The sequence below is a fragment of the Bubalus kerabau genome, chromosome 17, assembly GCF_029407905.1.
Source record: "Bubalus kerabau isolate K-KA32 ecotype Philippines breed swamp buffalo chromosome 17, PCC_UOA_SB_1v2, whole genome shotgun sequence".
Lineage (NCBI taxonomy): Eukaryota > Metazoa > Chordata > Mammalia > Artiodactyla > Bovidae > Bubalus > Bubalus kerabau.
This window is the reverse complement of record NC_073640.1, coordinates 58,297,761-58,324,328: the sequence shown is the minus strand read 5'-3', so window position 1 is coordinate 58,324,328 and position 26,568 is coordinate 58,297,761. Positions and strand designations below refer to the sequence as shown.

The 26,568-nt window shown below is 50.3% G+C and overlaps 1 protein-coding gene and 1 non-coding gene across 2 annotated transcripts; both read right to left on the bottom strand.

Annotated features, from left to right (window-relative positions):
• Window positions 1-2,831: 2,831 nt before the first annotated feature.
• On the bottom strand, window positions 2,832-2,904 carry TRNAE-CUC (transfer RNA glutamic acid (anticodon CUC)). Its single transcript has one exon. It is a non-coding gene; the product is annotated as a tRNA-Glu (tRNA).
• A 1,127-nt stretch (window positions 2,905-4,031) lies between these two features.
• ZSWIM9 (zinc finger SWIM-type containing 9) lies at window positions 4,032-25,641 on the bottom strand. Its single transcript, XM_055551279.1, has 3 exons — window positions 25,358-25,641; window positions 17,433-17,745; window positions 4,032-6,332 (listed from the first exon to the last, which is right to left on the bottom strand). Exons 1-3 carry the CDS (start codon window positions 25,621-25,623, stop codon window positions 4,149-4,151), a joined length of 2,763 nt encoding a protein of 920 aa, XP_055407254.1. The 5' UTR covers window positions 25,624-25,641; the 3' UTR covers window positions 4,032-4,148.
• Between the last annotated feature and the right edge of the window lie 927 nt (window positions 25,642-26,568).

The following is a 26,568-nucleotide window of genomic DNA, read 5'->3' as shown; positions in this document are numbered from 1 at the left end:
GAGCAAATCGCTAGAGCAAACGGTATATTAATAGGTAATTGAAATGCTTTGGGAGAAGAGGGAATGCAGATTATGTGAGAACATCCGTACACGCTCTAATTCATCTATTTCACAAAGCCCTGTGAGAGAGGTACCGCTGTCCCCAATCAGTAACAAACAGAGATTAAGCTACAGAAACAGAGATTAAGCAACAGAAGGGCACATGGCAAGGAGTGGAGCAGGGATGTTAACCAAGACCAGTGCTGACCTGGTAGAGATGTATGGCACAATTTTTCAGGCAGTGATAGTCCTTTTGAAAAATAGAGCAGAGAAAGGGGGTGGGATGGCTCTTTAAATGGACAGTTTAGGGATGGCTTTTAGAAGAAGGTGACATTTGAGCAGAGGACTGAAGGGATTGTGTTGGGCATGTAGAGCATGTAGAGGTCCAAGGGTCACTGAACTTTAGAGTTTTCTCTTGCCTTCCCCGAGGGGAAACTGTTACACACGATGTTCCCTCTGCAGAGAATGCACTTCCCCATTCTTACCCTGTCAAATGCATCCTTCAAGATCCAGTTCTCTGAAGAAACTTCTGCTCTGTCCCGTTTTGCTGACCATAAACCTCTTCTTCCTCTGAATTCACATCCAATCCATTTGTCACAAGAAAGCTGCCAGGGGTAATTTTATTTCTGTACATCCAGTCGAGCCATGGGTGTGTGTGTGTCATTCACTCAGTCGTGTCCGACTCTTTGCGACCCCAGAGGAGCCCGCCAGGCTCCTCTATCCATGGAATTCTCCAGGCAAGAATACTGGAGTGGATTGCCATTCCCTTCTCCAAGGGGATCTTCCCAACCCAGGGATCGAACCTGGATCTTCTGCATTGCAAGCAGATTCTTTACTGTCTGAACCACCAGGTGTGCCCCATCAAGCCATGCCCTTGTGTGAAAAAAAATTTTTTTGTGAGATTTTACCCCATCTCTTTTTTAAAAATTAATTTATTTTGCTGCATCGCGGGGCACCGACTCTTTAGTTGTGCTGTCTGGGCTTTAGTGGTTGTGGCGTGTGGGCTTAGCTTCTCCTCAGCATGTGGGATCTTAGTTCCCCCAAACAGGGATGGAACCCACATCCCTGCATTGCAAAGCAGATTCTTAATAACTGGACCACCAGGGAGCCCCGCCCCCCATGAAAAACTGAATGGCTTCCCACTGCTCCCAGAATGAAGACTCATCTCCTGTTCCTCCTGTACATTTAAGGTTCTGATGTCACTATCCACATCTCTGCCTTTCTCATACCCTGACCCTCTTCTACTAGCCCTTCTTCAATTTATAGTACAGCTGAGCTCTTTCCCTCCTAGGACTCTCCCTAACCCACGTCCAAAAATCTAAGTATAAAACAGTTAAGTGGGGAGGTCTATAAAACAGTTAAGAGGGACATTGATGTGCACTGGACTGCAGTGGGGTTTGCCTGCTCAGAATTCTTACTGCCTCCTTTCTTGAACAACCCTCCCTTTTTGGAACCTCACTGGTGGTCCAGTGGCTAAGACTCCATGCTCCCAATGCAGGGGACCTGGGTTCAATCCCTGGTCAGGGAACTAGATCCCACATGCTGCAATGAAGACTCAGTGGAGCCAAATAAATAATAAATATAAAAATCCCCCAAACTCCTCAATCTTTGTGATCCTGTACATTCTGTCTGCTCCATCGTCCTATTATAAGAATAGGCAGGTGTCCAGGCTGACTGATCAGAGCAGTGATTCTCCGAGCATGGTCTTTAAACCAGGTGCATCAGCATCATTAGACATGTAAATGCTCAGGCCCTTCCTCAGACCTACTCAATCAGAAATTCAGGGTGATGTCTATGTCTTAACAAGGTCTCTGGGTAATCAATTTCCTGAGGCTTGCTCAAGTTTGAGTAACACATAAACAAGAGACAATGAAAGACAAAAACAATCAATGCTTATCATTAAATAGCTTTGAAGTGTCATGGTTGTTACACAGCATTAACGCAACCATAGATAACTGATACTGATACACTTGGTACATCCAATCAGTTTCTTCTTTGAGACTTGATACAGGGATGCTGATGGAAAGGGAATCAAAATCTGAGGATATGAGATTAGGGCTCCAAGTCACTATCTTTCTCAGCCAAAGGAGATTGCCTTCTTTTGAAAGAACCCACACACAAAAGGCAGAAGCACAGAGGAGAAACCTGACATTATCTGAGCTCCTGGATTCAGCTGCACTTAAAGCCTCTGATTTCCCAGTGATGTGACTGGCTGGACCCTCTTTTATATCAAGCTCCTTTGTTGCTACTCAAAGTGTGCTCCACAGTCCAGCAGCAACCGCATCATTGGAGAACCTTATACAATCTTGGGGGCTTCCCTGGTGGCTCAGTGGTAAAGATTCTGCCTGCCAATGCAGGAGATGCCAGTTCCCTCCCTGGGTTGGGAAGATCCCCTGGAGAAGGAAATGGCAACCCACTCCAGTATTCTTGCCTGGGAAATCCAACAGACAGAGGAGCCTGGCTGGCTACAGTCCATGGGGTGTTGAAAGAGTCAGACACGACTTAGCGACTAAACGACAACAATGATAAAATATCGGGCCCCATTTAGACTGATTGGTGATTCATCCATTCGTAAAATTTGAGAAGTGCTGTGCTATTTCTGCCTTGATTTCTATCACCTGCAGGAGAATTCAGTCCCCCACATCACCTACAATAACAGAAACCCCAACTCCAACTGCCATTAAGTATTAACTTATCTTTATCCTACTTAGGCAGCTACCCAGTAGGAAGACTCCAGATACAGGGTTTTTTTTCTTTCTTTCCTTTTGGCCACACAGTTTACGGGATTTTAGATCCCTGACCAGGGATTGAACCCGGGCCCTCGGTAGTGAGAATGCAGAGTCCTAACCACTGGACTACCAGGGAATTCCCCCGATTTTCTTCCTCTCTTAGCTCTGTCATCATCAATGATATCCTTCATTCTCACATTTTATTAAGAGGCTTGTAAGCAGCTCTAGGCCTAACCATCGCATTCTGGGCTTCTCCTTAGGACTGAGAGAACTTTTAGAAGTCTCCTACCCTAAGCAGACCCACTGGCCTGGATCAGGGCACACGCCCTATCTTAAACCAATCACTGGCATGGACTAGTCATTGGAGGAAAGCATCCACAGGTGTTGGCAAGCTGTCCCCATGGCCTACTGGCCCAGGCAAGGAAGGATGGGGCCTGAGCTGCCATGGAGATGGATTCATTTTGGGTCCCCACATTTCATCAAGCCCCTGTAGGGCCTGTTGATAGGAGAAAAAAAAAAAAAATAAGGAGGAACACTGGACCTTTTCAACTGTCCTCTGGGTCTCAGCCTCCCACCCACCCCCAAGCCAAGAACTCAGCACAAAAACCAAAATAGTACTGTTTTATTCCAATCTTGAAGCGCCAGAGTCCAGACGGTTCCCCTCCACCGCTGGAGAGCCCCCAGCCCATCCCATCAGACCCCCAGGGCCCCCCTCTAATTCTGTCTCTTCCGGGAATGACCAACAAGTAGGCGAAGGCGATCCAAGACTCCAGGCCTCAGAGAAATCCCAAATCAAACCCCTCCCATTTCTTTTCTCCCCTTCCTTTCTTTTGCCGATTCCTTTTCCCCTTCCCTCTGCTTCATCCTCATCTCCTCCTTCCCTCCCCCACCCTCTCCAACCTCCTCTTGCTTGTCTCCATTTCTTCGTCATTTCTGCCTCTTCCCTTGTCCTCTCTCCTCCATGTCTCCTTTGTTCTGTCTCCCCTCCCCTCTCCTTCATCCCCCTTTGCTTTTCTCCCTCCTCCTGCCAGGCTCTCCCCACATCCTGGTGTCCTCCCCTCCCCCAACTCTACCCCCTTCCTTCTCCTGTTCCGACCTGACCCTGTCTACACTCTCTTACCCCAACTTTCCTCTCCGAAGGAGAATCCCTTGGCCACCACCATCTGCCACGGGACCTCAGAGACCACACTGTCGGCTCCCCCTCGGATCCAGAGAGGCCAGCTGCCAAGATGGGGCCCCTGGGTACCCCAGAAGGTGGCCAGGGACAGAATGGGGTGGCCTTCTTGGCCTCAGCCCTGTTATCTTTGGGATCGAAGCGTGCCCTCCCGCCCCCACCCTCCCGCTCCCACCGTGGAGGGTCACGGGCAGGGGCCGGCAGGCTCAGGGCTCAGGGGCCCTCCCCCAGCAATCCCTGAGCAGGTCCATGTGGAATAAGGCTGCCCCGGTGAGGAGGCGTGCGGCGAACACGTGGCGGCAGGGCAGGCGGCGCGCCGCATGGATGGAGCAGGAGCAACGTGTCAGCGCTCCGTCCAGGAAGAAGTCCGAAGCGCCGTCCTGCAGGGCGAAGCCAGCCCCGGTCCAGTGGAAACCGCGGGTCCCGTGCTGCCGGGCGAAGGCCAGCTCTTCCGCCACCAGCTCTGCCAGTTCTGGCCCGCAGGCTGCTCGGAACTTGGCCAGCGGCTCCCAGTCCACCTCCTCGTCCCCTGAGGGGAAGCACGGCCTCTTTGGTTCCCTTGGGCCTTCTCCTCCACTTCCTTCCTGCGAGCTCTCCCCTGGGGCCTGGTACCTCCTCCTTCTCGCTGCCCGCTCTGGGTCACCCTCTGACACGGTCCCCACTGGAACGCTGCACGTGACTCCATCCCCCAGCCCTAGACAGCCCCCTTCTGGGTCCCCACACTCCCTGCCCTGCCTGCCTCTGCTCTTGGGGCTGCCAGCCAGGGCACCCCCTCCATCTCCATTCTCCAGGCCTGCCCCCCTTGGGTCCCCCAGCTGGATCAGAACTACATCCTCCAGGCCCCTTCTTCTTTTGACACCCAACCTCGCTCCTCCTTCTCTAGTCTCTGGCCCTCTCTGCCTCCCATCTCCCCACTGGGGCCCCCTGGGGTCTCCATTCTCGGGGACCAGTTCCAGGGCCTTCTCCACAGGGACCCCCCTCCAGTTTCTGACCTCCAGCCCCCTCTCCTTCTCGGCTTCCAAGTGCAGCCCCTTCCAGTCCCTGGTTTTCAGGCCACTTATCCGCTCATCGTGCAACTTGGGCCCCCTCCAGGAGCTCCCATCATGACTCCTGGCTCTCTCGCAATCAAACTGGGTCCCCCTCCCGTCTGCGGTCTCCAGCACCCTTACCCTTCGATCCTCCAGCTGCGCCAGCCTCCAGGTATACCCTTCCAGTCCTCTCAACCTCTGGTCCTCCACCTGGGCCCCCCTCCAGATATAACCTTCCAGCCCCCAATCTTTCTCACCCTCCAACGGGCCCCCCCTCCAGTCTCGGATCTCGGGAGCTCTCAAGCGCTCCTTCTCCAACTGGGACCCTCTCCAGACACTCCCCTCTAGCTCTCTCACCTGGTTTTCCAACTGGACCCCTCTCCAGTCTCGGATTTGCAACCCTCTCCCCTTCTCACTTTCCACCTGAGCCCCTCCCCGGTCTCTGGTCTCCAGCCCTCGGGCCCACTCCTTCTCCACCTGGGCTTCTCTCCAAAAACTTCCCTCCTTCCACGCCCCTCCCCAGTCTCTGGTTTCTAGGCCCTTCAACCTCTGGTTTTCCACCTGGGCTCCCCTCCCTGGCTCCCCCTCCAGCCAAGGGCCCGCGTCGTCGGAGATGTCGGGCGCCGCCTCCCCAGCCGCGTCGGCCCACTGCATGGCCACCAGATCGCGTAGGCACTGCGCCACGCTGCGCGAGGGGCTCAGGCGGCGCAGCAAACGCCGGCGGTGGCCGCGCACCAAGGCGCACGCGTCCAGGTCGCGGGCGGCTTCGAAGGCGCGGAAGCGCACCCACATGTCCCGGCGTGGCGCCCAGTTGCGCTCAAAGTAATCGACAAAGGCGGCCGGGCCGTGGGCCCGCAGCTCGGCCAGGGCCTCGGCGTAGGCAGCGGGGGACGACGCGCCCGCCAGGCGACACAGGCGGGGCCACAGGCCCGGGTCCTCGCGGCCCGCGCCGCCCAGCTCCTGCGCCTTGCTGAAGAGTGTCTCCAGGCCCTGCGCCCTGCAAATCTGGACGCGCGCGCCGGGCAGGAGCTGGCGCACGGCGGGCAGCTGCGCCGCCACCTCAGGCCCGGCAGTCAGGCAGCGCACGCGGCCCTTGACATCAGGCGCGCTCTGCAGCAACGAGGCCAGCGCGAAGCGCAGCAGGCTCGGCGTGCCCGGACGCGCCACGCAGCACGCGGCCTGACGCGCGCGGCCCGCGCCGTCCACGCACAACACCGCCAGCAGATCCAGCGCGCCTTGCAGCCCCGGCAGCCGGTCCACCAGAAGCATGCGTGGGAAGCGCCGCAACAGCGCCCGGGTGCGTGACGTCAGGAAGAACACGGTCTCCACCACCGCCTGGTCCTCCACGAACACCAGCTTCACCTGCGGGCGCGGGAGGAGAGGCAGGGAGAGCTGTCAAGAGGCTCAGGGGTCGTCGCCCTGCCCACGATTCCCCCCTCGGCGGGAACTGGGACTCCATCCATTCATTCATTGTTGCTGTTCTTGTTCAGTCCCCAAGTCGTGCCCCATTCTTTGAGACCCCATGGACTGTAGCACTCCAGGCTTCCCTGTCCTTCACTATTTCCCGGAGTTTGCTCAAATTCGTGTCCATTGAGTCTGTGATGCTCTCCAGCCATTCATTCATTCATTTATCCGTTTGACCAGCAGGAGGCAGTGCAGGGGAATGGTTTAAAACCCGACTCCAGATTGGGGGCTTCCCAGGTGGAGCCGTGGTCAAGAATCCACCTGCCAGTGCAGGAAACACAGGAGATGTGGGTTCGATCCCTGGATGGGGAAGAGCCCCTGGAGTAGGAAATGGCAAACCACTCCAGTATTCTTGCCTGGCAAATTCCATGGACAGAGGGTCCTGGCGGGCTACAGTCCATGGGGTCACACAGAACCGGACACGATTGAGACACTGAGCACGCAGGCCAGATTGCCTGGATTTGCGATTCTGGCATTACCATCTAAGAGCTGTGTGGTTTTTGCCCACTAGACAGCGTCTCTGAACCTCAGTTCCCGCTAATAGAAACTGGGTATTCATTCCTTTCTACACTCAAAGGCAGTCTAGGGTAGTGGTTCTCAAAGTGTAAGTCCTGGATCAGCAGCATCAGCATCACCTATTGGTTCTTTGACAGAAATGCATATTCCCAGGCCCTCTGCAGCCCCGTTGAGTCAGAAGTTCAGGGGGAGGGGCCCAGCAATCTGTCTTGACAAGCTCTCCCAGGGTTTCCAGGGCTTCCCTGGTGGCTCAGTGGTATAAGAATATGCCTGCAATGCAGGACACACGGGTTTGATCCCTGGGTTGGGAAGATCCCCTGGAGGAGGGCATGGCAATCCACTCTAGTATTCTTGCCTGGAGAATCCCATGGACAGAAGAGCCTGATGGGCTATAGTCCATGGGGTCACAAAGAGTCGGACACAACTGAAGCGACTGAGCACGCATGCATGCAGCCGGGGTTCCCATGCACGCTCAAGTCTGAGAGCCACTGGTCTAGAATTCAAGGGCATAGACTGTGGGGCCAGTTTGCCTGGCTTTGAGTCCCTGCACCACCACTTCCTAACCTTGTGACTCAGGCTCTCTGTGCCTCAGCTTCCTCCTTAACCTCCTCGTTTCCCAATTCCCCCTTCTGGGAAATGAAGAGTCATTCCTTCATGCATGGATGGTCAGGTTTAGCATAGCGTCTGGAGCCAGATGGCCTGAGCTGAGACCCTGGAGCCCCCACTTCCTGGCTGTGTGCAGCTTCTGGCCACTTCCCTGACCTCTATCATTTGCAAAATGATGATGATGAGAGTGTGACTGGGCAGATGAAATGAATGGAAGTATTTAGAACATCTCAGGGCACAAATGGGTTTCCTTGGTGGCTCAGTGGTAAAGAATCCACCTGCCAATGCAGAAGATCCAGGTTCAATCTCTGAGTCAGGAAGATCCACTGGAGAAGGAAATGGCAACTCACTCCAGTATTCTTTCCTGGGAAATCCCATGGACAGAGGAGGCTGGCCAGTAGTCCATGGGGTCGCAAAGAGTCGGACATGACTTAGCAACTGAGCATGCATGCATGCAGCACTGACAAATAATATCACTATTATTCAACAATACTCACTCAATAACCAGTAAGTGCTCTTGAAGTGTTTCTTATTATCATAACTATCATCCATGCTTAAAGACCAGGTGCTCACAAAGGTCTTCTCTGAACACCCCATCTAAGCCAACACCCATCTCTCTCCAGCCACTTCTCTCCACACTTACCCCTGAAGCGTGTTACATTTTTATTTGCTGCCTGTTTGCCCTCCCTAGGATGTCAGCATCACAAGGATACTGTTTCATTTCACTTTTGCAGCCCTTGGTGCTCTGAATGGCACCTGGCCTGAGCCGCTGCTCAATACACCCCTAGTGAGTGAGTGAATGAATGCGAGTGTGTAGCGATTGCCACTGTCTCTGGAGTGGAAGTTCAGGGAATGCTGGTTTTGAATCCTAGTTTCGAATCCACCATCCACTTTATAGCTCAGTCCCAGCACTCAAGGCTGACTCTTAGCTCCTCTGTTTCTTCACCCTCCAGATGCAGTTCACCCCCTAGGGACTTCCCTGGGGGCCCAGTGGCTAAGACTCCTCGCTCCCAATGCAAGGGGCATGGGTTCGATCCGTGGTCAGGGAACTAGATCCCACGTGCTGCAACTAAGAGTTCACATGCCGCAACTAAAGATTCTTCTGCGTGCTGCAACGAAGACCTGGCGCAAGCAAATAAATGTGTTTTGAAAAATTCGACCCATCCCCAAATTCTAGCAGCAACCTTCAAAATAAGTCCAGGATCTGACCCCATCTCCCCACCCCTATGGCCACTGGTCAGATCCATCACCATCTCCCACCTGTATTACTGTAGCCACTTCCACTGGGCTCCCTGTCTCTCCCAGTCCCCCACACAGCTGCCAGGGGGCATTTTCAAGATCAGATCACCCCCTCCTCTGCTTGAAAACCTTTCCCAGAATTCTGATCACACTTCAAGTCAAATGCAGAGTTCACCCCACAGCTATCCAGCTGGATGATCGGGCCCTTGGACCTCATCTCCTGTCCCTCTTGTCTGCCTTGGCCTCAGCCACTCTGGCCTCATTATTTTTGCACGAAAGTCACTTAATGGGGTAGGGAGATTAGTGGCAATGAGCTTAGGTCCCTTCTACCAGGCAGGCAGCTAGGCTGTTTCAGCCAGGCCCTGCAGAGCTGACCCACAGCTGAAGAATCAGGGTTGGAATATAATTTAAGCATAGATCTCTCCACAAACTATTCTGCCATAATCTGACCTCATCCCTCAAAACGGGTTAAAAAGCAACGCACAGCTCTCCACTTTCAAAGTAAAAGAAAAAAACAAAAACAAACACCAAAACAGTAACAACAACAAAAAAATTCTATTAAAAATAAAGCCTGCTGCTGCTGCTAAGTCGCTTCAGTCGTGTCCGACTCTGTGCGACCCCATAGACGGCAGCCCCACCAGGCTCCCCCGTCCCTGGGATTCTCCAGGCAAGAACACTGGAGTGGGTTGCCATTTCCTTCTCCAATGCATGAAAGTAAAAAGTGAAAGTGAAGTCGCTCAGTCGTGCCTGACTCTTAGCGACCCCATGGACTGCATCCTACCAGGCTCCTCCATCCATGGGATTTTCCAGGCAAGAGTTCTGGAGTGGGGTGCCATTGCCTTCTCCGAAAAGCCTGCTGCTGCTGCTAAGTCGCCTCAGTCGTGTCTGACTCTGTGCGACCCCACAGATGGCAGCCCACCAGGCTCCCCCATCCCTGGGATTCTCCAGGCAAGAACACTGAGTGGGTTGCCATTTCCTTCTCCAATGCATGAAAGTGAAAACTGAAAGTGAAGTCGCTCAGTCGTGTCTGACTCTTTGTGACCCCATGGACTGCAGCCCACCAGGCTCCTCTGTCCATGGGATTTTCCAGGCAAGAGTACTGGAGTGGGGTGCCATTGCCTTCTCCACTGAAAAGCCTAGCAGAGTCCAAAAAGAACATGGAAATTGCCTCCCCCACCCTAAAATTGTACTTTCAGCATCTTAAGGAGTAGAGGCATTCGATACATTTTATGGAAGAGCCTCGTCGGCTTACCACTGAGCCAGTCACAGCACCACAATCAGCTTTTTCAACCATCATTAATTTTTATACCTACCATTACTTTATGATTTAATTTATCCTAGCAGATGTTTCCATCTAGGACAGCTCTGTTCAATACAGTAGCAATTTACATTTAAATGAAGACTTAAAAAGATGTAAAAATTCACTTGCTCAGTCACACTGGTCATATTTCACTGCTCAGCAGCCAGGCGCGGTTAATGTCTACTCTGTGGGTTGGGGCCGACGGGACATTTCCATCAACACAAAAAGTCTTATTCAATGGAGCTGGTGTAGAAACCAATGTAAAGATAAAAGTTGTCAGATGCTAACTAGACTTACTGAGGTGATCATTTCACAATATATACAAATATCAAAACCCTTATGGGGACTTCCCTGGTGGTCCAGGGGTTAAGAACCCACCTTGCAATGCAGGGGATGTGGGTTAGAACCCTGATTGGGGAACTAAGATCCCACATGTCCTGGAGCAACTAAGCCCAGCGCTGTAACTTCTGAGCCCGACACGCTCTGGAGTCTGGGCGCCACAACTAGAGAGTCATTGTTCCCAAGGAAGATCTTGCATGCCATAGCTAAGACCATACACAGCCAAGTAAATAAATAAAAATAAGTAAATATTAAAAAAACCCTTATGTTGTATACCTGAAACTAACAGAATGTTATATGTCAATTACATCTCAAAAAAAGAAAAAAAAAGGATAAATGACAAGGTCCTACTGTATAGCACGGGCTTCCTGGGTGGCTCAGACGGTAAAGAATCCTCTGGCAATGCAGGAGACCTGGGTTAGAGCCCTGGGTTGGGAAGATCCCCTGGAGGAGGGCATGGCAACCCACTCCAGTATTCTTGCCTGGAGAATCCGCATGGACAGAGGAGCCTGGTGGGCTACAGTCCATGGGATCGCAAAGAGTCAGACATGCTGAGTGACTAAGCACAGCACTGAATAGCACAGGAAACTATTCAGTATCCTGTGACAAACCATAATGGAAATAATGGGAAAAAGAACGTATATGCATGTACAACTGAATCACTTTGCTGTACAGCAGAAAGTAACACAGCATTGCAAATCAACTATACTTCTGTTACAAAACAGAAACGAAAAGAAAATACTAATAGATATAATGGGTTAAAAAAACCCTCCAGAACAACCTTACATGTGTCCACTGTATTAAGTAAGCCTCTTATCTTTTTCTCCTTGTGAAAAGGAATACAAGAAAAGCAAACAGAGCAAAGGGCTTCCCAGGTGGCACTAGAGGTAAAGAACCCGCCTGCCAATGCCGGAGATGTAAGAGACGTCGGTTCAATACCTGGGTTGAGAGGATCCCCTGGAGGGGGGCACAGCAACCCACTCCAGTATTCTTGCCTGGAGAATCCCATAGTGAAGCCTGGCGGGCTACCAGTCCATGGGGTGGCAAAGAGTCAGACATGACTGAAGAGAAGCGACTTAATACACACATGCAAACTGCTGGGAAAAACTATCTCCACAGTTCTGCAGCATTAACTCTTTCAACCCCCACAACAATCCTGAACATCAGGGCCTGTTATTACCATCCCATTTTTCACATGGGGAAACTGAGGCACAGGGCAGTTCAGTTGCTTGTCTGGGGTCACACAGGTAGTAAGCAGCAGAGCTGGGATTTGAACTCAGGCATTTTGGGCCCAGGGTCCATGCTTCTGACCATTAGACCCTTCACAGAAGTGATCGGGCCTGCCTCCCAGGCTTCCAGGGTGAGGTGCATGGTGGATGGTGGGGCACAAGCGGGGATGGAGTGGCCGGGGGAGGAGCAGCTGGGAGGATGCGAATGAGCGTGGGTACCGTCTCAGACCCACAGATCGGTGGCCCTGGGATGCAACATCCGTAGACCAGATTCCACATCAGAAGGTGATGTGAATATTGGAAACCATACCACTTAACACTCCCCACCACACATCTTCCTATATTCAGGCACACAGCCTCCTATTTCACATGTACAGAATAACAGAATAACATGTGGACAGTGTCCAGACTGTCCCCACCTCCCCCAAAAAATGAAGGAATAAAAATAATAGCTAAATAGCCAAATTATATAGAGCTTCCAACTTTCTGGGCACTGTTCCTTACACACACACACACACACACACACACACACACACACCCCCTACAAAAACAACAACCCTAAACCCTATGAAAGTGTTAGTTGCTCACTCATATTTGACTCTGCGGCCTCATGGACTGCAGCCTGCCAGGCTCCTTGGTCCATGGGATTCTCCAGGCAAGAATACTGGAGTGGGCAGCCATTCCCTTCTCCAGGGGAATCTTCCTGATCCAGAGATCAAACCCAGGTCTCCCACATTGCAGGCAGATTCTTTATGGTCTGAGCCACCAGACCCTAAACCAAGCCCCCAAACCCTATCAAGTAGTATCTTTGATTATCTCCATTCTACAGATGAACAAACCAAGGTCCAAAGAGGTTGTGTATTAATAACTTGTGTTCACAACTTACTGGATGTTCCCCAGACAGGAAATGGTACAGCTAGAATGTATATCATGTTTTTAGTGTACGTCCACATAAAAGCAAATTTCTAGCTGTTACTATATCACTCCCCGAATGACTAGCTTGATGTAAAAAACAGGACACAGAAAAGATTCGCTTTGGGAGCCAACAAGAGGTAGAAAGGCTGAGACTGAGCCCTGAGAGACCAGGGGGTGCACCAGCTCCAGGTTCAGATAGGGCTCTGGGATACCCTCAGTGAAACGGCTCTATAAGCCTATGGTTGTCTTTTTTTACCCTCCAGCCAGCCAAGTGGTTGGAGTTTTCTCAGGGGGATTTGAGCGGCCCCAGGGGAAGAACAAAAGATGCTAACATCTGGCAGGTCCCAGCATACAAAGCAAGATGCAGAAAAGTGGGTGTGATGCGCTGCCTTGCTGGGGGAGGGGTGAGGGCAAAGAAGATTAAAAAGAAACACATGCAAATGTTATCTGTGCAGAGAGCTGTGCCGTTCTGTTCAGAAGCCACTAGCCACATGGGGCTACTGAAATTTCCGTTCGTGTAATTCAGTGAAGAATTCAAGGGACTTCCCTGGCAGCCCAGTGGTTAAGACTCCACACTTCCACTCCAGCGGGGCATGTATTGGTTCCTTGGTGGGGGAACTAAGATCCTGCAAGTCACAACTTAAAAATCCGGCACAGCACAGCCAAATAAAATAAAATAATTCAGTTCCTCAGTTAGACTGGCCATATTTCAAGCACTCAATAGCTACATGAGCTAGCCTACTGGACAGCAAGACACAAATCATTTCTAGCATCACAGAAAGTTCTGTGGGACAGCGCTGGGCTATAAAACAGAAAGATACAAATGATGGATAAGCCACTGAATACTCCAGCAGCCTCTGAGGAGGAGCCCCGAGGGACAGGATATGTCAAGGGGACTTGTCACTACATACCCTTCGTACCTCTTGAATTTAGGACCATGTGACCGTCTTACATATTCAAAACACCAGTATTTAAATTTTTTTTTAAAAGGAAGAGCCCTTTCACTAGTCTGTGTCTTGGTTTTCTAGAACTTCTTCATTTCTTTCAAAAGTATTAAGGCAAGTCGACATATAATCCTGCAATCCCACTCCTGGGCATATATCCAAAGAAAACTCTTGATTTGAAGAGATATATGCACTTCAAGTTCACAGCAGCACTATTCACAGGAGCAAGACATGGAAGCAACCTAAGTGTCCGTGGACAGAAGATGAATGGACAAAGAAGATGTGTGTGTGTGTGTGTGTGTGTGTGTGTAATGGGGTTCCCAGGTGGCACCAGTGGTAAAGAACCTGCCTGCCGATGCAGGTAGACATAATATACCCAGGTTCAATCCCTGGGTTGGGAAGATCCCCTGGAGGAGGCCAAAGCAACCCACTCCAGTATACTTGCCTGGAGAATCCCATGGACAGAGGAGCCTGGAAGGCTACAGTCCATAGGATGGGAAAGAGTCGGACACGACAAAGCGACTTAGCGTGCACACACACACACACACACACTGGAACACTACTCAGCCATGAAAAAGAAGGAAGTAACGCCATTTGTAGCGTCACAGATGGACCTAGAGATTATCATCCTAAGTGAAGTAAGCCAGACAGAGAGAGACAAATATATGATAATGCTTATATGTGGAATCTGAAATAAAGTATACAAACGAACTTATTCACACAACAGACATAAACTCAAAGACTTAGAAACGAAAAGATTTATGGTTATCAAAGGGAAAGGGCGGGGGAGGGATGAACTAAGAGCTTGGGAGGAACATATACACACCGTGCTGTGCTGTGCTTAGTCGCTCAGTCGTGTCTGACTCTGCGACACCATGGACGGTAGCCCACCAGGCTCCTCTGTCCATGGGGATTCTCCAGGTAAGAATACTGGAGTGGGTTGCCATGCTCTCCTCCAGGAACATATACACATTACTATATATAATAGATAAGCACCAAAGTTGAGTATAGCACAGGGAACTAAACTCAACATTTTGTGATAACCGATAAGGAAAAAGAATAGATGCATGTATATGCATAACAGAATCACTTTGCTGTATACTTGAAACTAACACAACACTGTACATCAACTATACTTCAATTGAAAAAAATTAAGGCAGGGCAAGTCACAGACCCAGGACCAACTTCAGTTGAGGCTGGATTTCATGACAGCCTCCAGACTGGGAGCTAGAAGGATGATCCACTGACTTTGGAGTTTTTCCAATATGAACATGCTGCTGCTTGCAGGGGTGACCCTACTCAGGGTGTTTCTAGGGAAGAGCTGGAACTGACAAGGAGGCGCAGGAACCTCATTTTCAAACTGAGGAATATACAGAGTGGTAAAGAGCATGTCCTTGGATCCAGACTGTGTCGGTCTGAAGTCCAGCTCTGTTGCTAAGTAGCGGTGTGACCTCCAGCCAGTTACTTGCCCTCTCTGTGCTTCAGCTTCCTTATTTGCAAAATGAAAATGAGAATGGTGGACTCCTTCCTTGTAGTGTGCTGGTGAGATTTGAAACAAATTACCATTTATAAAGCACTTAGGGTAGTGCCCGGAACATAGTAAGTGCCTGATAAACATTAGTGAAATTATCAATATTATGTGTGGATAGGGGGCTGGGTGTGAAAGAGGGCTTGTTACTGGGCATGAGGTGGAGATGGGAAGAGTGCTTGGACTTGATTCTAGAGAGTGGGTTTGTTACTGGGAAGGGTTAATTTTGACTCCTTGCTGTTTCTATGGCTTTAACCCTCGTGTTTTGTGTGTGTGTGTGTGTGTGTGTATGCTGTTTTTGTTGTTATAATCATACATAATGGCCTGCCTCAGAGAACCCTGCCCCCTCTGTCTGACCCTTAAGCTAAAGTGCCTTTGTTTAGCTCACAGGGAGATAATCTGACCCTACACACCTATGAATGATTGTAAAGAAAAACTAACACATTCCCCTGCCTGAGACTTGCCATTCTAGGAGGTATTTTCAAGAATTAAATGGTCTTTTTAACTTGTTTTCTCACCTCCCTCCATCTCCTATCCATAAAAGAACCTGGCATCCAGGCCCTGAGAATGTTACCGAGTCCAAGCTCGCCCTGCTCGCTGCACAATAGGCCAATGAATCCGAGAGACGAGGTGAGGTGTTGAGGCAAGGAAGAGACTTTAATCGGGGAGCCGGCAGACCTAGAAGATGGCAGGCTAGCACCTCAAAATAACCATCTTATTGGGGTATGGACACCAGGTTGTTTTATAGATCAGAGAGAAAGAGGCAATGAGGAACTAAAGTCAAAAGGCAGAACAGAGAGGGAGATGCAGTGGGGAAGTAAAGTGAAAGGGTCTTCAGTCTTGCAAAACATCTCCAAGGGAATGTCCAATCTTCAGAAGGGGTGTGTTACTCTCTTCTATTCACAGGGGGGCAAGGACAAACTATCTCTCCAGGAGATGAACAAAGGGACTTTAGTTTACAGTCAAGCAGAGGGGCAGGGTCCTCCCAGGCAAGCCCTTGAGTATGATTATAATAATAAAAGCAAGTCAAAGAAACAGTTTCCAACATGGAGTCAGAACTGGCTTCCTCCCGGCAACAAGAAGATGGTTATTTTGAGACGTTAGTCTGCCATCTTCTGGGTCAGCTGGCTTTCTGCATAAAGGCATATTTCTTCCTTCAACACCTTGGCCCTTGGATTTATTGGCCTCTCATGCAGCAAGCAGAGTGAGCTTGGAGTTGGTAACAGGTTCACACCTCATCTTTATCCTGAGTCGGGACCTCTTCCATGCATGAAAGCACAGCCAGAAGGAGAAAGGAGAAACCAATTTTCTCTCCTCCCTCCTTCTCTTCTTCCCTCCCTTCCTTCCTTCTTTCCCTTTAAGTCCTCCCTGGCTCTGAAGTCAGATCAAACCAGCAGAAAGATTCCTCACAGAGGAGCAGTATTCTCACCATTCTTCCAGCACCTGGATCTCCCCCCAGCCTCAGAGCCTCTGCAATGACTCTTCCCTCTGCCTGGAATCCATTTCCTTTCAAAGACAAAATGATTGGGGAGGGGGGGGGGTGTCCCCTCCCTCCAGTCTGTCTCCTCAGCTTCACCATCATGTCCTCATAGAGGCCTTCCCTGACCACTCACATTAAAATAGCACCCTTACAACGGTCCCTGTCCACAGTCTTGCCCTATTCTCCTTTAGGATTCTTCCCCTACCCCTCCAACCCCCATTCATCTCATTATATCATGGCATTCCCTCCCTACTAAGATGTGATCTGGTTGACCGGGGTGTTTTTACTTTGTGAATACTCATCAAATTCCATACTTATCATTTGTGCATTTTATATTTGTGTAGTTCAGTTAAAAAAATTTTTTTAATAGCACCATCCATCACTCTGGATACTTTTCTACCTAGCCCCAATTCTATTGACCTGATACCACATTTGGACATGCCTGTCTGTGGTTTCTCCCGCGACCACTGCACGCTAGTAGTAGCCAATCACCACAGGTGGCTATTTAAATTTCAATTTGTGAAAACGAAGTAATATTTAAAAATTGGGTTCCTCAGTCCGACTGGCCACATGACAAGCACCCAACAACCACATGTGGTTGCGGAGCTAACATAGTGGGCGGCGTGGGATCATAAGGCATTCCCATCCCGGCAGAAAGTTCTACTGCAGGGCGCGGCCCTAGAGGATGAGTTCTCTGAGGGACTGTGTGTGTCTTGCTGGCGGCCGCCTCTCACCCCCATCCCATGCCTCCATAAGTGCTGAATGAATGTGGAAAGGAATGAATGAAAGGCGAGAATGATGAATGGGAGGATGGATGGATGGATGAAATGAAAGGCCTGCGAGACTTGGGCATGGCTCTCCCCCGTACCCCCGTTCCCCGCCTGCCTCTCACGAGACCCCACCTTGGCCTCGGGGTCGGTGCGGAAGAGCCCTTCGAGCACGTGCAGGGCGTCCAGGACGCCGTGGTCGCGGCCCTTGCAGTAGGAGAGCAGGCGGCGCACGTCAGCCGGGGCCACGAACTGCTTGGAGATCTTGTTGGTGGTGCGAACAGGTAGGCAGGCGTTGGCCAGCAGGTGGCCCGGGCGGAAGTAGTAGGCGAACTCGAGCGGGCAGGCCGGGTGTGAGTGGGTCAGCTGGCACTCCGTCACCACGAGGCGGTCCCGCAGCGGACTCAGCTTGACGATGATGAAGGCCGGGCAGCCAGGCTGGGGGGGCCTGCGGAAGGAAGGATCACGGCCGCCAGTCACATCGCCCCACTGCCCGCCCTCTTCTGCCTTCTCTCTCTCTCCTTTATTCTTAGGTTTTAACATTAAGAATTGTTTCAAGGTGGGGGAGGGATCCATTCATTATGAGTTCCGGATTAAAACATACACACGATTAAAATAAAATAAACACACTACTATATAGAAACTAGATAACCAACAAGGACCTACTGTATGTGCAGGGACCTATACTCAATACCCTGTCATAACCCACAATGGAAACGAATCTAAAAAGAATATATGTCTTAACTGAATCGCTTTGCTGCACACCTAAAACTAACACAACATTATTAATCAACTCTCAGTAAAATTGTTTTAAAAAGAATTGTTTTGAGCATAGAGAAGAGTAGAGGGCCTTAAGAATATGCTGGCTGTGTGACCTTGGGCAGGTTGCTTCAGGTCTCTGGGCCTCAGTTTCCTCTTAAAAGGGAGGTAACAATCATCATACATTCTTCATAGGGTTGTTGTGAGGATTAAGAGTTGCTACCTGGAAAGTACTGGAAAACCGTGTCTGGAACATGGGGGAGGGCTGTATGTGTGCTAGAATTCTGTATCCACCACCCCCAGCTCTATTAAAAGTGAATGCATGGTTTATCATACTTACCTTAATCAATTTGAAGAAATAAAACATTTCATATACTCCTGTATCCGCTTCTGACTTAGCAATAACAACACTGCAAGCTGAGGCCTTCTGTGAACTCTATCCCAACTAAATCCCCTCCCTCCTTCTGTCCCCAGAGGTAGCCACTCCCAAAAGGGGGTACTGACCATTCCCACATGTGTTTTTATGTATTCATAAGCAATGGAAATGATGTTTACAAGGTTTCAAAATTTTGTATACATGAAAAGGTGCTCAAACTGATGAGGTATCAAAGGAACACAAAGCCTTACGGTGAGATATCTGTATTATATACAGATGTAGACACAGATATGGTAGACTATTACTCAGCCATAAAAATAAAATAATGCCATCTGCAACAATATGAATGTACTTAGAGACTACCATACTAAGTGACATTAAGTCAAAGACAAATATACGATACTACTTATACATGGAACTGAAAAAATGACACAAATAAACTTACAAAACAAAGACATATAAAACAAACTTATGGTTACCAAAGGAGGAAGGGGGTGGGATAAATTAGAAGTTTGGGATTAAAATATACACACTTCTATATATAATATGGGCTTCCCTGTTGGCTCAGTGACAAAGAATCTGCCTGCAATGCAGGACACATGGGTTTGATCCCTGGGTCGGGAAGATCCCCTGGAGAAGGAAATGGCAACCCACTCCAGTATTCTTGCCTGGGAAATCCCATGGACAGAGGAGCCTGGTGGGCTATGGTCCATAGGGTCGCAAGGAGTCAGACACGACTGAAGCAACTTTGCACGCATGCATGCACACAAGGATAGTCATAGTTGAAGGAGCCGAGCAGATGTTATCGTACAGGGCAAACAGACTTTGCCAATACGATTAAATTCGGATTTGAGGTGAGGAGATGATACTAGGTTATCCAGACGGGCCCAGTGGAATCACAGGGGTCCTTAAATAAGGGGAAAAAGGTAAGAGGAGCATCAAAGTCAGAGACAGATTGAAAGATGCTACGCTGTTGGCTTTGAAAATGGAGGAAGAGGCTGCAAACCAAGGAATGGGGGTGGGCTCTAGAAGCTGGAAAAGGCAACGAAACAGATTCTCCCCTGCAGCCTCCCGAAGAAGCACAACCCTGCAGACAACTTGATTGAACTCACTGAGACCCGTGCTGGGCTTCTGACCTTCAGCAGCGTAAGATCACACATCTGTATGATGTGTGTGGTAAGCCACGGTGTTTGTGGTAATTCGTTGCAGCAGCAACTAGAAACTAATACAAACATCACACTCTATATAACCTTTTGTAGCTTGCTTTTTCACTCGTTAGCCCTCCAGGACTTTCTGTTTCATTGTTTGCTGCCTAATATTCCAGTCCACAACTATGCCAACTATTAGGTTGTCTCCAGTTCTCCCTTCTTACAGACAACACGTGAGCTAACACGCCCTTATACATCTCTATGTGCGTGAGCAAAAGCCTGTCTCAGACAGTAGTTTTCAAACTGCAGGGCATGGCCCATCACCTGGCATCAACTTAGGGAATGACATCCAGCATGGTGAAAAAGAGAATAAGGGAAAAGAAAATCAGAGTACAAAAAAAGAGAAAAAATCAGAGTATACATTTCTCTGATAATGTTTAAATTGACATCTGTTGTCCAAAAGGGGGACTGTGTTTCTCCACGGGGAGGTGAGATTGGCATTTTTTGGTAGATTTCACATTTATAGAGCAGGGGTCAGCAAATTTACAGGTCCTGTTGCTATACCATAGACACAGCCATGGTTGATATGTAACTGAATGGGTGTGTCTGTGTGTCAATAAAACTTTATTTACAATGATGAGCTGCAGGTTGCATTTGGCCCCAGGGCTCCTAGTCTGCCAACCCTTCTAACACAGACCATCTGGGGTCTGGTAGAGTTAAGAAGGCTCCCGGGTGGTAAATGCCAGTAGCACACCCCAGCTCCTAAATGCTCCCACATTCTTTCTAAACAGTCCTGGAGGAGGGTGATCCTTCTCAGGATCCAACCGAGAAACCTCCAGTCTAAATACTTGGAATTGTCTCTGCTAAATCAGAGACAGTTCTTTTTTTCCCCTCTATGCACAAAGTAAAACCCAAGAGTTTAACAGATTTTAAAAATCCACAAAAAGCATTTGAGACTTTTTGCTTAAAGTAACAGAAAGAATGCAAATTTAGAAAAATCTTCAGTGTACAAATTGTTCTAAATAAAATATTAATGTGAAGCTGCCCTGATGGGGCTCAGATGGTGAAGAATCTGCCTAAAATGTGGGAGACCTGGGTTCGATTCCTGGATTGGGAAGATCCTCTGGAGGAGGGCATGGCAACCCATTCCAGTAGTCTTGCCTGGAGAATCCCCATGGACAGAGGAGTCTGGTGGGCTACAGTCCATGGGGTCACAAAGAGTCAGACACGACTGACTGACTAAGCACAGCATAGTGGAGCCGCACGATGGTATCAGATGAAGCTCAAGAGAATTTCCAACATGCAGCCATTTCTGATCTAACCAAATGACAAGTTCATGGGGTTCTACCCAGTATATTTGTCTAGAAAAATTCATGGGTTTTCTCTCTGGTCTGACCTCTTTGGGCCTGGGTGTTTCAGCCCCTAGAACAAGCCCCAACTCCAGGGGAAGCCATGCATCCAGAAGAATGGACGTACCAGAGAACGGCATGTGCCCTCTATGGGGTCCCAGTATGTCACACAATGGTCTATGGCAGCCTCCACATGCCCCTTCTCTCCATCTAACTGGGGGAACAATACCACGAGCCCCTCTCACTGTCAGCTCCACATGGGCAGGAATTTTAGCCTGTTTTGTCTACTGCTGGATCCTCAACACCTAGAACAGCTCCGGCCCCTGGGAGGTGCTCAGTAAATATATGAGTGAATGACTATATGCCACTGTCTGAACCCCAGGTACACCACTTATTACTCATCCCACTGAAATCACCCACCACAAGTCCTGCCTATCACACCTTCTAAACTCTGCAAACCATTCATTTTTTCCCCCTATTTCAATTGCAACCAACCTACCATAAGTTCTTTCCCTCTTCCCTGTAACATCCTTCTCCCTTCTTTTCATCTAGATAACTCCTACTCATCCTTCACAACTCAGAGCCAGCACCACCTCCTCCAGGAAGCCCTCCCTGACCATCTCTGGGCAGATTCCATCACAATACTGGCGTGATGATTTGATTGATGCACATCTGCAATGAATGCTCCCCACTGAAATCACAGCACCTAAGACACATACACCCTGCATATAGTAGATGCTCAATACACACCTCTTGATGAAATGAACAAATGCATGGTACCTAGGACCAAAATATCCTTAGGATGTTAGCACATTTAACTCTCACATTAAAGTGATCCATGATTGAAATAAAGATGAGAGGGAGATAGGATGGTAATTAAAAGCCTGGGTTTTGTGGTCAAATTGTGTGGGTCTAAATTCTGGTTTTCCCTCTTAGCAGCTGTGTTATTTTGGGAAAGTCTTTTTAACCTCTCTGTGCCTCAGTTTTCTCATCTGGAAATAGGGGCTAATAATAATACTCACCTTGCAGGGTCGTTGAGACGATTCAGTGAGATGATTAAAATCCATGGTGAGAAAGGGGGCTGACATCTAATAAACAGTTCATTAAAAAGTAGCTGCTGTTTTCAAACATCTTGTTTTCTTCTAAAAGTACCCTTCCTAGGACTTCCCTGGTGGTCCAGTGGTTAGGACTCTGCACTTTTGCTGCCCAGGGTGCAGGTTCCACCCCTGGTTGGGGAACTAAGATCCTACAAGTCTTGCCATCAAAAAAAAGTACCGCCGCTGTGTTCTGCACTCCACTCACACGATTCTTCTGGATCTTTCAGGTTCTCAAGATGTTTGTGTTTTCAAAGGCTGGTGTGTGTTGGGAAAAGTTGGGAGTTCTAAAGAGGGGAGTGCTGTGACAGCTGGGAAAAGTGGGGGAGATACACCAGTGGCGATTTGGGGGTCACTGTGCAACCTCCAGGAAAGGATGGGCTAGAAAGATGGCCCTTCTCTGTGTACCCTGGCCCCTCAGCCCCAGCTGCCTCTCTGGCCTCTGGTTTCCCGCCTCTAGTCCATCCCCTGTCAGGCCCCAGAGGGTCTTCCTACCCCTCGAGCTGACCCTGCTCACAGCCCCAGGGAGCACCAGGATGACGTCCCAGCTCTTGGACTCAGCCCTGTGGGTCTAGGCCTGACACCATTCCAGCCATGTCTCCTGGCCTTTCTCATGAACTCATTCCCGACTCTGTCCTTAGTCCCTGGCCTGTGACACTGGAGAGGCCCCGCCTGAGCAGGTGGAGGGAATACAGGGGCTCAGAAATGATGGGCCCCCACGTCCTCAGCCACCAGTTCATCAATCACCTCCAGTCCCAGGCTCTGCATCCCGGGACCATCCCACTGTCCACCCAGTCACCAGGCCCAGCCCAAGGCATGGTCCTCGCCCCCTTGCTGGCCTGTCACTCCCTCCCATCCCTCCTGCCCCCTGGGTCCCTCTGAAATGTGTAGAGGGACAGTGCCTGCATGTAGTATGTGCCATGTGTTTGTTAAGTCAAATACATACATAACACAAACATATAGAGAAAATACCACCTATGGTCACCTCTTCCAGGAAGCCTTCCAGATCTACCCAGATCTACCACATCTTCCCAGGGTAGATGATCAGTAGAGCTGATCATTCCTCTTTTATCCTCTTCCATCTTTCTCTTTTTTTGTTTTGTTTTGTTGTTGTTGTGGCATTTTGTTTGGTCGCTAAGTCATGTCCAACTCTTTTGCGATCCTGTGGACTGTAGCCTGTCAGGCTCCTCTGTCCATGGGATTCTCAGGCAAGAATACTAGAGTGGGTTGCCATTTCCTTCCCCAGGGGATCTTCCTGACCCAGGGATGGAACCTGAATCTCGGCACTGGCAGGCAGATTTTTCACCACTGAGCCACTAGGGAAGCCCGTCTTTTTCATTACTTTGGGCCATCTTTGAGGGGTGGTGGCCTTTGTCTCCTCCATTAGATTCCTGAGCTGCTCAAGGGCAGACATCAGCTCTCTGGGTTCCACACGCCCTATGAAGAGCATGAATACGGTAGGGGGTCAGTAAGTGTCTGTTGTTTTGAATTGGGTTCTGTTAACAAGGAGAAAAAGCAAAAACAAGAAGAGATTCCAGATTGGGCCTGAGCTCCCCACAAGCTCTCATGTTCCAGGTACCTGGGTGATAATGAGTGTTTGAGACTGTTCTACTTCTAGCTCTCCAAGTCTGTGTCTAGAATAAGCAGTGGGTAAGCTACTGAGAATTGTAATCCTCACAAGAAATGCTTAATGAACTCTGAACTGTAGTTACTAAGCAATCACCTGGGCCCCCTTTTGAATGATCTCAATCTATCCACTCATTGAATCCTCACAAAACCTACTGATCGATACTATCGTGTGTGTATGTATGCGTGCCAAGTTGCCCCAATCATCTTCGACTCTTTGTGACCCTATGGACTCTAGCCCTCCAGGGTCCTCTGCCCAAGGGATTCTCCAGGCAAGAATACTGGAGTGGGTTGCCCTGCTCTCCTCCAGGGGATCTTCCTGACCCAGGGCTTGAACCAGCGTCTCCTGTATCTCTTGCATTGCAGGTGGATTCTTTACCACTGAGCCAACTGGGAAGCCCATTAATATATTACTTCTCCCATTTTCCCAGGGAGGTAACTGAGGCCCAGAAAGGGGATGTCACGAGCTCAGCGTCATGGGCTGATGAGCAGCAGAGCTGTGGTGGCCCAGGCTGCCAGCTTCCTGCTCTGTGCATGCGACTCCTGTAAGAGTTCTTATGTATTGAGCTGCCCCGTGTTCCAGGCGCTGGAAAGCTGCCTTCCTGCTCACAGTAACCTTACAACAGCCCTTTCCATAGATGAGAAAACTGAGGCTTGGAGATGTGAAGTTCGCAGCCCAAAGAGACCCACCCAGGAAGTGGTGGAGCCGGTCTCAAGCAGCCTATAGGCAGAGCCTGTGTTCTTCAGCAAACGCCTCTGTCCCTGGCTCCCCAACCAAGGGTCTCCAACTCATACACGGACAAGGGCCAGACAGACAAAGGAAGTGGCCAAGGAGGAGGTGGCAGAGAGTGGTGGGGTCTGCGGCAAACCTGAGTGCCAAAGCCCCCTCTGATTGGGGTGGCTGCCTGCCACATGGGAACAATGTCTCAGCCTCCTCCTGAGTTGCAAGGGAAGCTGGAAACCCAACATTGTATGGAGAATGTGCAGGGTTTAAAACTAGGGTAAGTTAAAATACCCCTGGCCACTTGGTTGTGTCTCCTAGCCCTCTTGGATTCCTCAAGCCCTCTGAAGCATTACAGTTAGAGGGAACTGTTATCTGTGAGCTTGTTCATATCATGTCACTCTTCTGTCCCTTCTGAAAGCAGAAGGGCTGGGAATTTGTCTGTCTTGCTAACCCCCACCCCAACTCCCAAGTGAAATATCCCTAGTTCCTGGCAGGGGACCTGGCCTTGGATTTACTGAATGCAATGATTTTTTGTTTTGTTTTGTTTTGTTTTGGGGGGGGGGGGGCGGGCTATTTTTGTCCTATGGCTTTCTCTGCAGCTAGCCTCTTCATAGGTGTCCTAAATCTGGGCTCTCACCTGTTTTTCTGGCTGGCTGGTGTTTTTGGCGCCATGTCTCCATGTTTTTGGAATTTTCTTTTTTAATGTCTCTTGGGTGTGTGTGTCTGTCTCGCTCTGTGCCTCTCCACGGGTCTCTTATAAAATCTCTAAGTGGAGGCCGCACTTTGCAAGTGGCTCTCCATCCCTCCAGCAAACTGCCTCTGTCTCAGTTTTTAGTCTGAGCCTTGACCCTTTAGTCTCTCTTCAAGGTTTAGCGGTTTCAGTTGACATCTCTGCCCTCCCTGTCTCCCGGGTGCGGGCTCGCTGCTTCTCCCTCCCACGGGACGCACACCACCCCCCGCCAGCCCCCAGCCCGGCTCACGCACCCCACGGCGGGCCGGCTGGGCGCGCGCACGTCCTTGCACACCAGCCGCACGTAGCTGTACTTGAGCACGTCGATGAGCGTGTAGAGCGGGGGCGCGCTGGCCCAGCGGCAGCGCGCCAGGTGCATGGAGCTCTTGACGAAGAAGAGTGCCAGTCGCTGCTGGCACCACGCATCGAAGAAGCGACTGAACTCGGCCCACGAGAAGAAGGCCCTCTCCCGCAGCTCCTGCTCCTCCTGCCCCGCCGCTGTGCCTGGTGGAGGCTCCATCCTGGGGCGCCTGGGTGGGAGGGGTGGGGAGGACACCTGGATATCAGATCCATCCTCTCCCGAGGAGGTCTCCCGCTTGCTCCAGTCTCCGCCTGCCTCTTCAGAGCTGACGCCTCTCTACAGGTGGGGCAGGGGGCGGGGGCGGGGAGCGGGGTGTACCCGTTAACCTCCAGCCCATCTTTGGCCTCCTCCCACGCCCAGCTATATTCCTGGGACAGTTGGAACCTGCCAGGCTGATCTTTTAACTCCAGTTCTGGTCTCCTCCATAGACACACGTGATCCCTAGTACAGTTGCGGTCCCTCTCCCAAAATATGACTCTTAAAACTCAGTCGTGGACCCCTTCCCGAATGTGTTCCCAGCTTCCAGGTAGGATTCCCTCCCCTTCCGGATGTGCCTTCTGCACTTGGCGGTAACCTCTGGAGCCTCCGGTCATCTAGAACGCCCTCTTTCATGCGCCTATACGAGGGCTGTAACCCACATCCAGCTGCGACCTCCCCCCCCCTCGCGGCCCTTCTAAAGATGCTCGATCTCAGGATGTGCTCCGCACCTCCAGTAATGGATCGCTCATCCCATCTTATTCTTCATGCACCTGTGGCTTTCTCCTCCCCAGATGTGTCTCAGATACTAGGCGGCTGTTGCCTCTCTCCCAGAAGAGGCCCCCAGTGGTTGCCACATGCAGCTGTGCCCCTACTTCCAAGAGATGCTCTCGTATCCAGAAGTCCTCCCCACATCGAGTATGGCCCCTTCACGTACAGGTGTGTGCCCCATTCACTTATGGCCAATTCTCTAAAGTGTCACCAATATTCATCTGCGGTCCCCATCTGCCCAGATGCACCGCGCGGCCCAGCTGTGGCCCCCTCCTCCCACGTCCAGCTATCATCCTCCCCCAGATCGGCGTCCTCGCCCTAGACGTGGCCCGTCGTCGTTAGACAGGCTGCATCGCC

What these genes read in the sequence shown, in the direction of transcription:
- ZSWIM9 (XM_055551279.1), bottom strand. Translation starts at nt 25,623, where the DNA reads ATGGAGCCTCCACCAGGCACAGCGGCGGGGCAGGAGGAGCAGGAGCTG. An exon ending in CCCAGCCGGCCCGCCGTGGG is followed by an intron (nt 17,746 to 25,357) that starts GTGCGTGAGCCG and finishes TTCCTTCCGCAG; the next exon opens with GCCCCCCCAGCCTGGCTGCC. An exon ending in GCACCGACCCCGAGGCCAAG is followed by an intron (nt 6,333 to 17,432) that starts GTGGGGTCTCGT and finishes CCGCGCCCGCAG; the next exon opens with GTGAAGCTGGTGTTCGTGGA.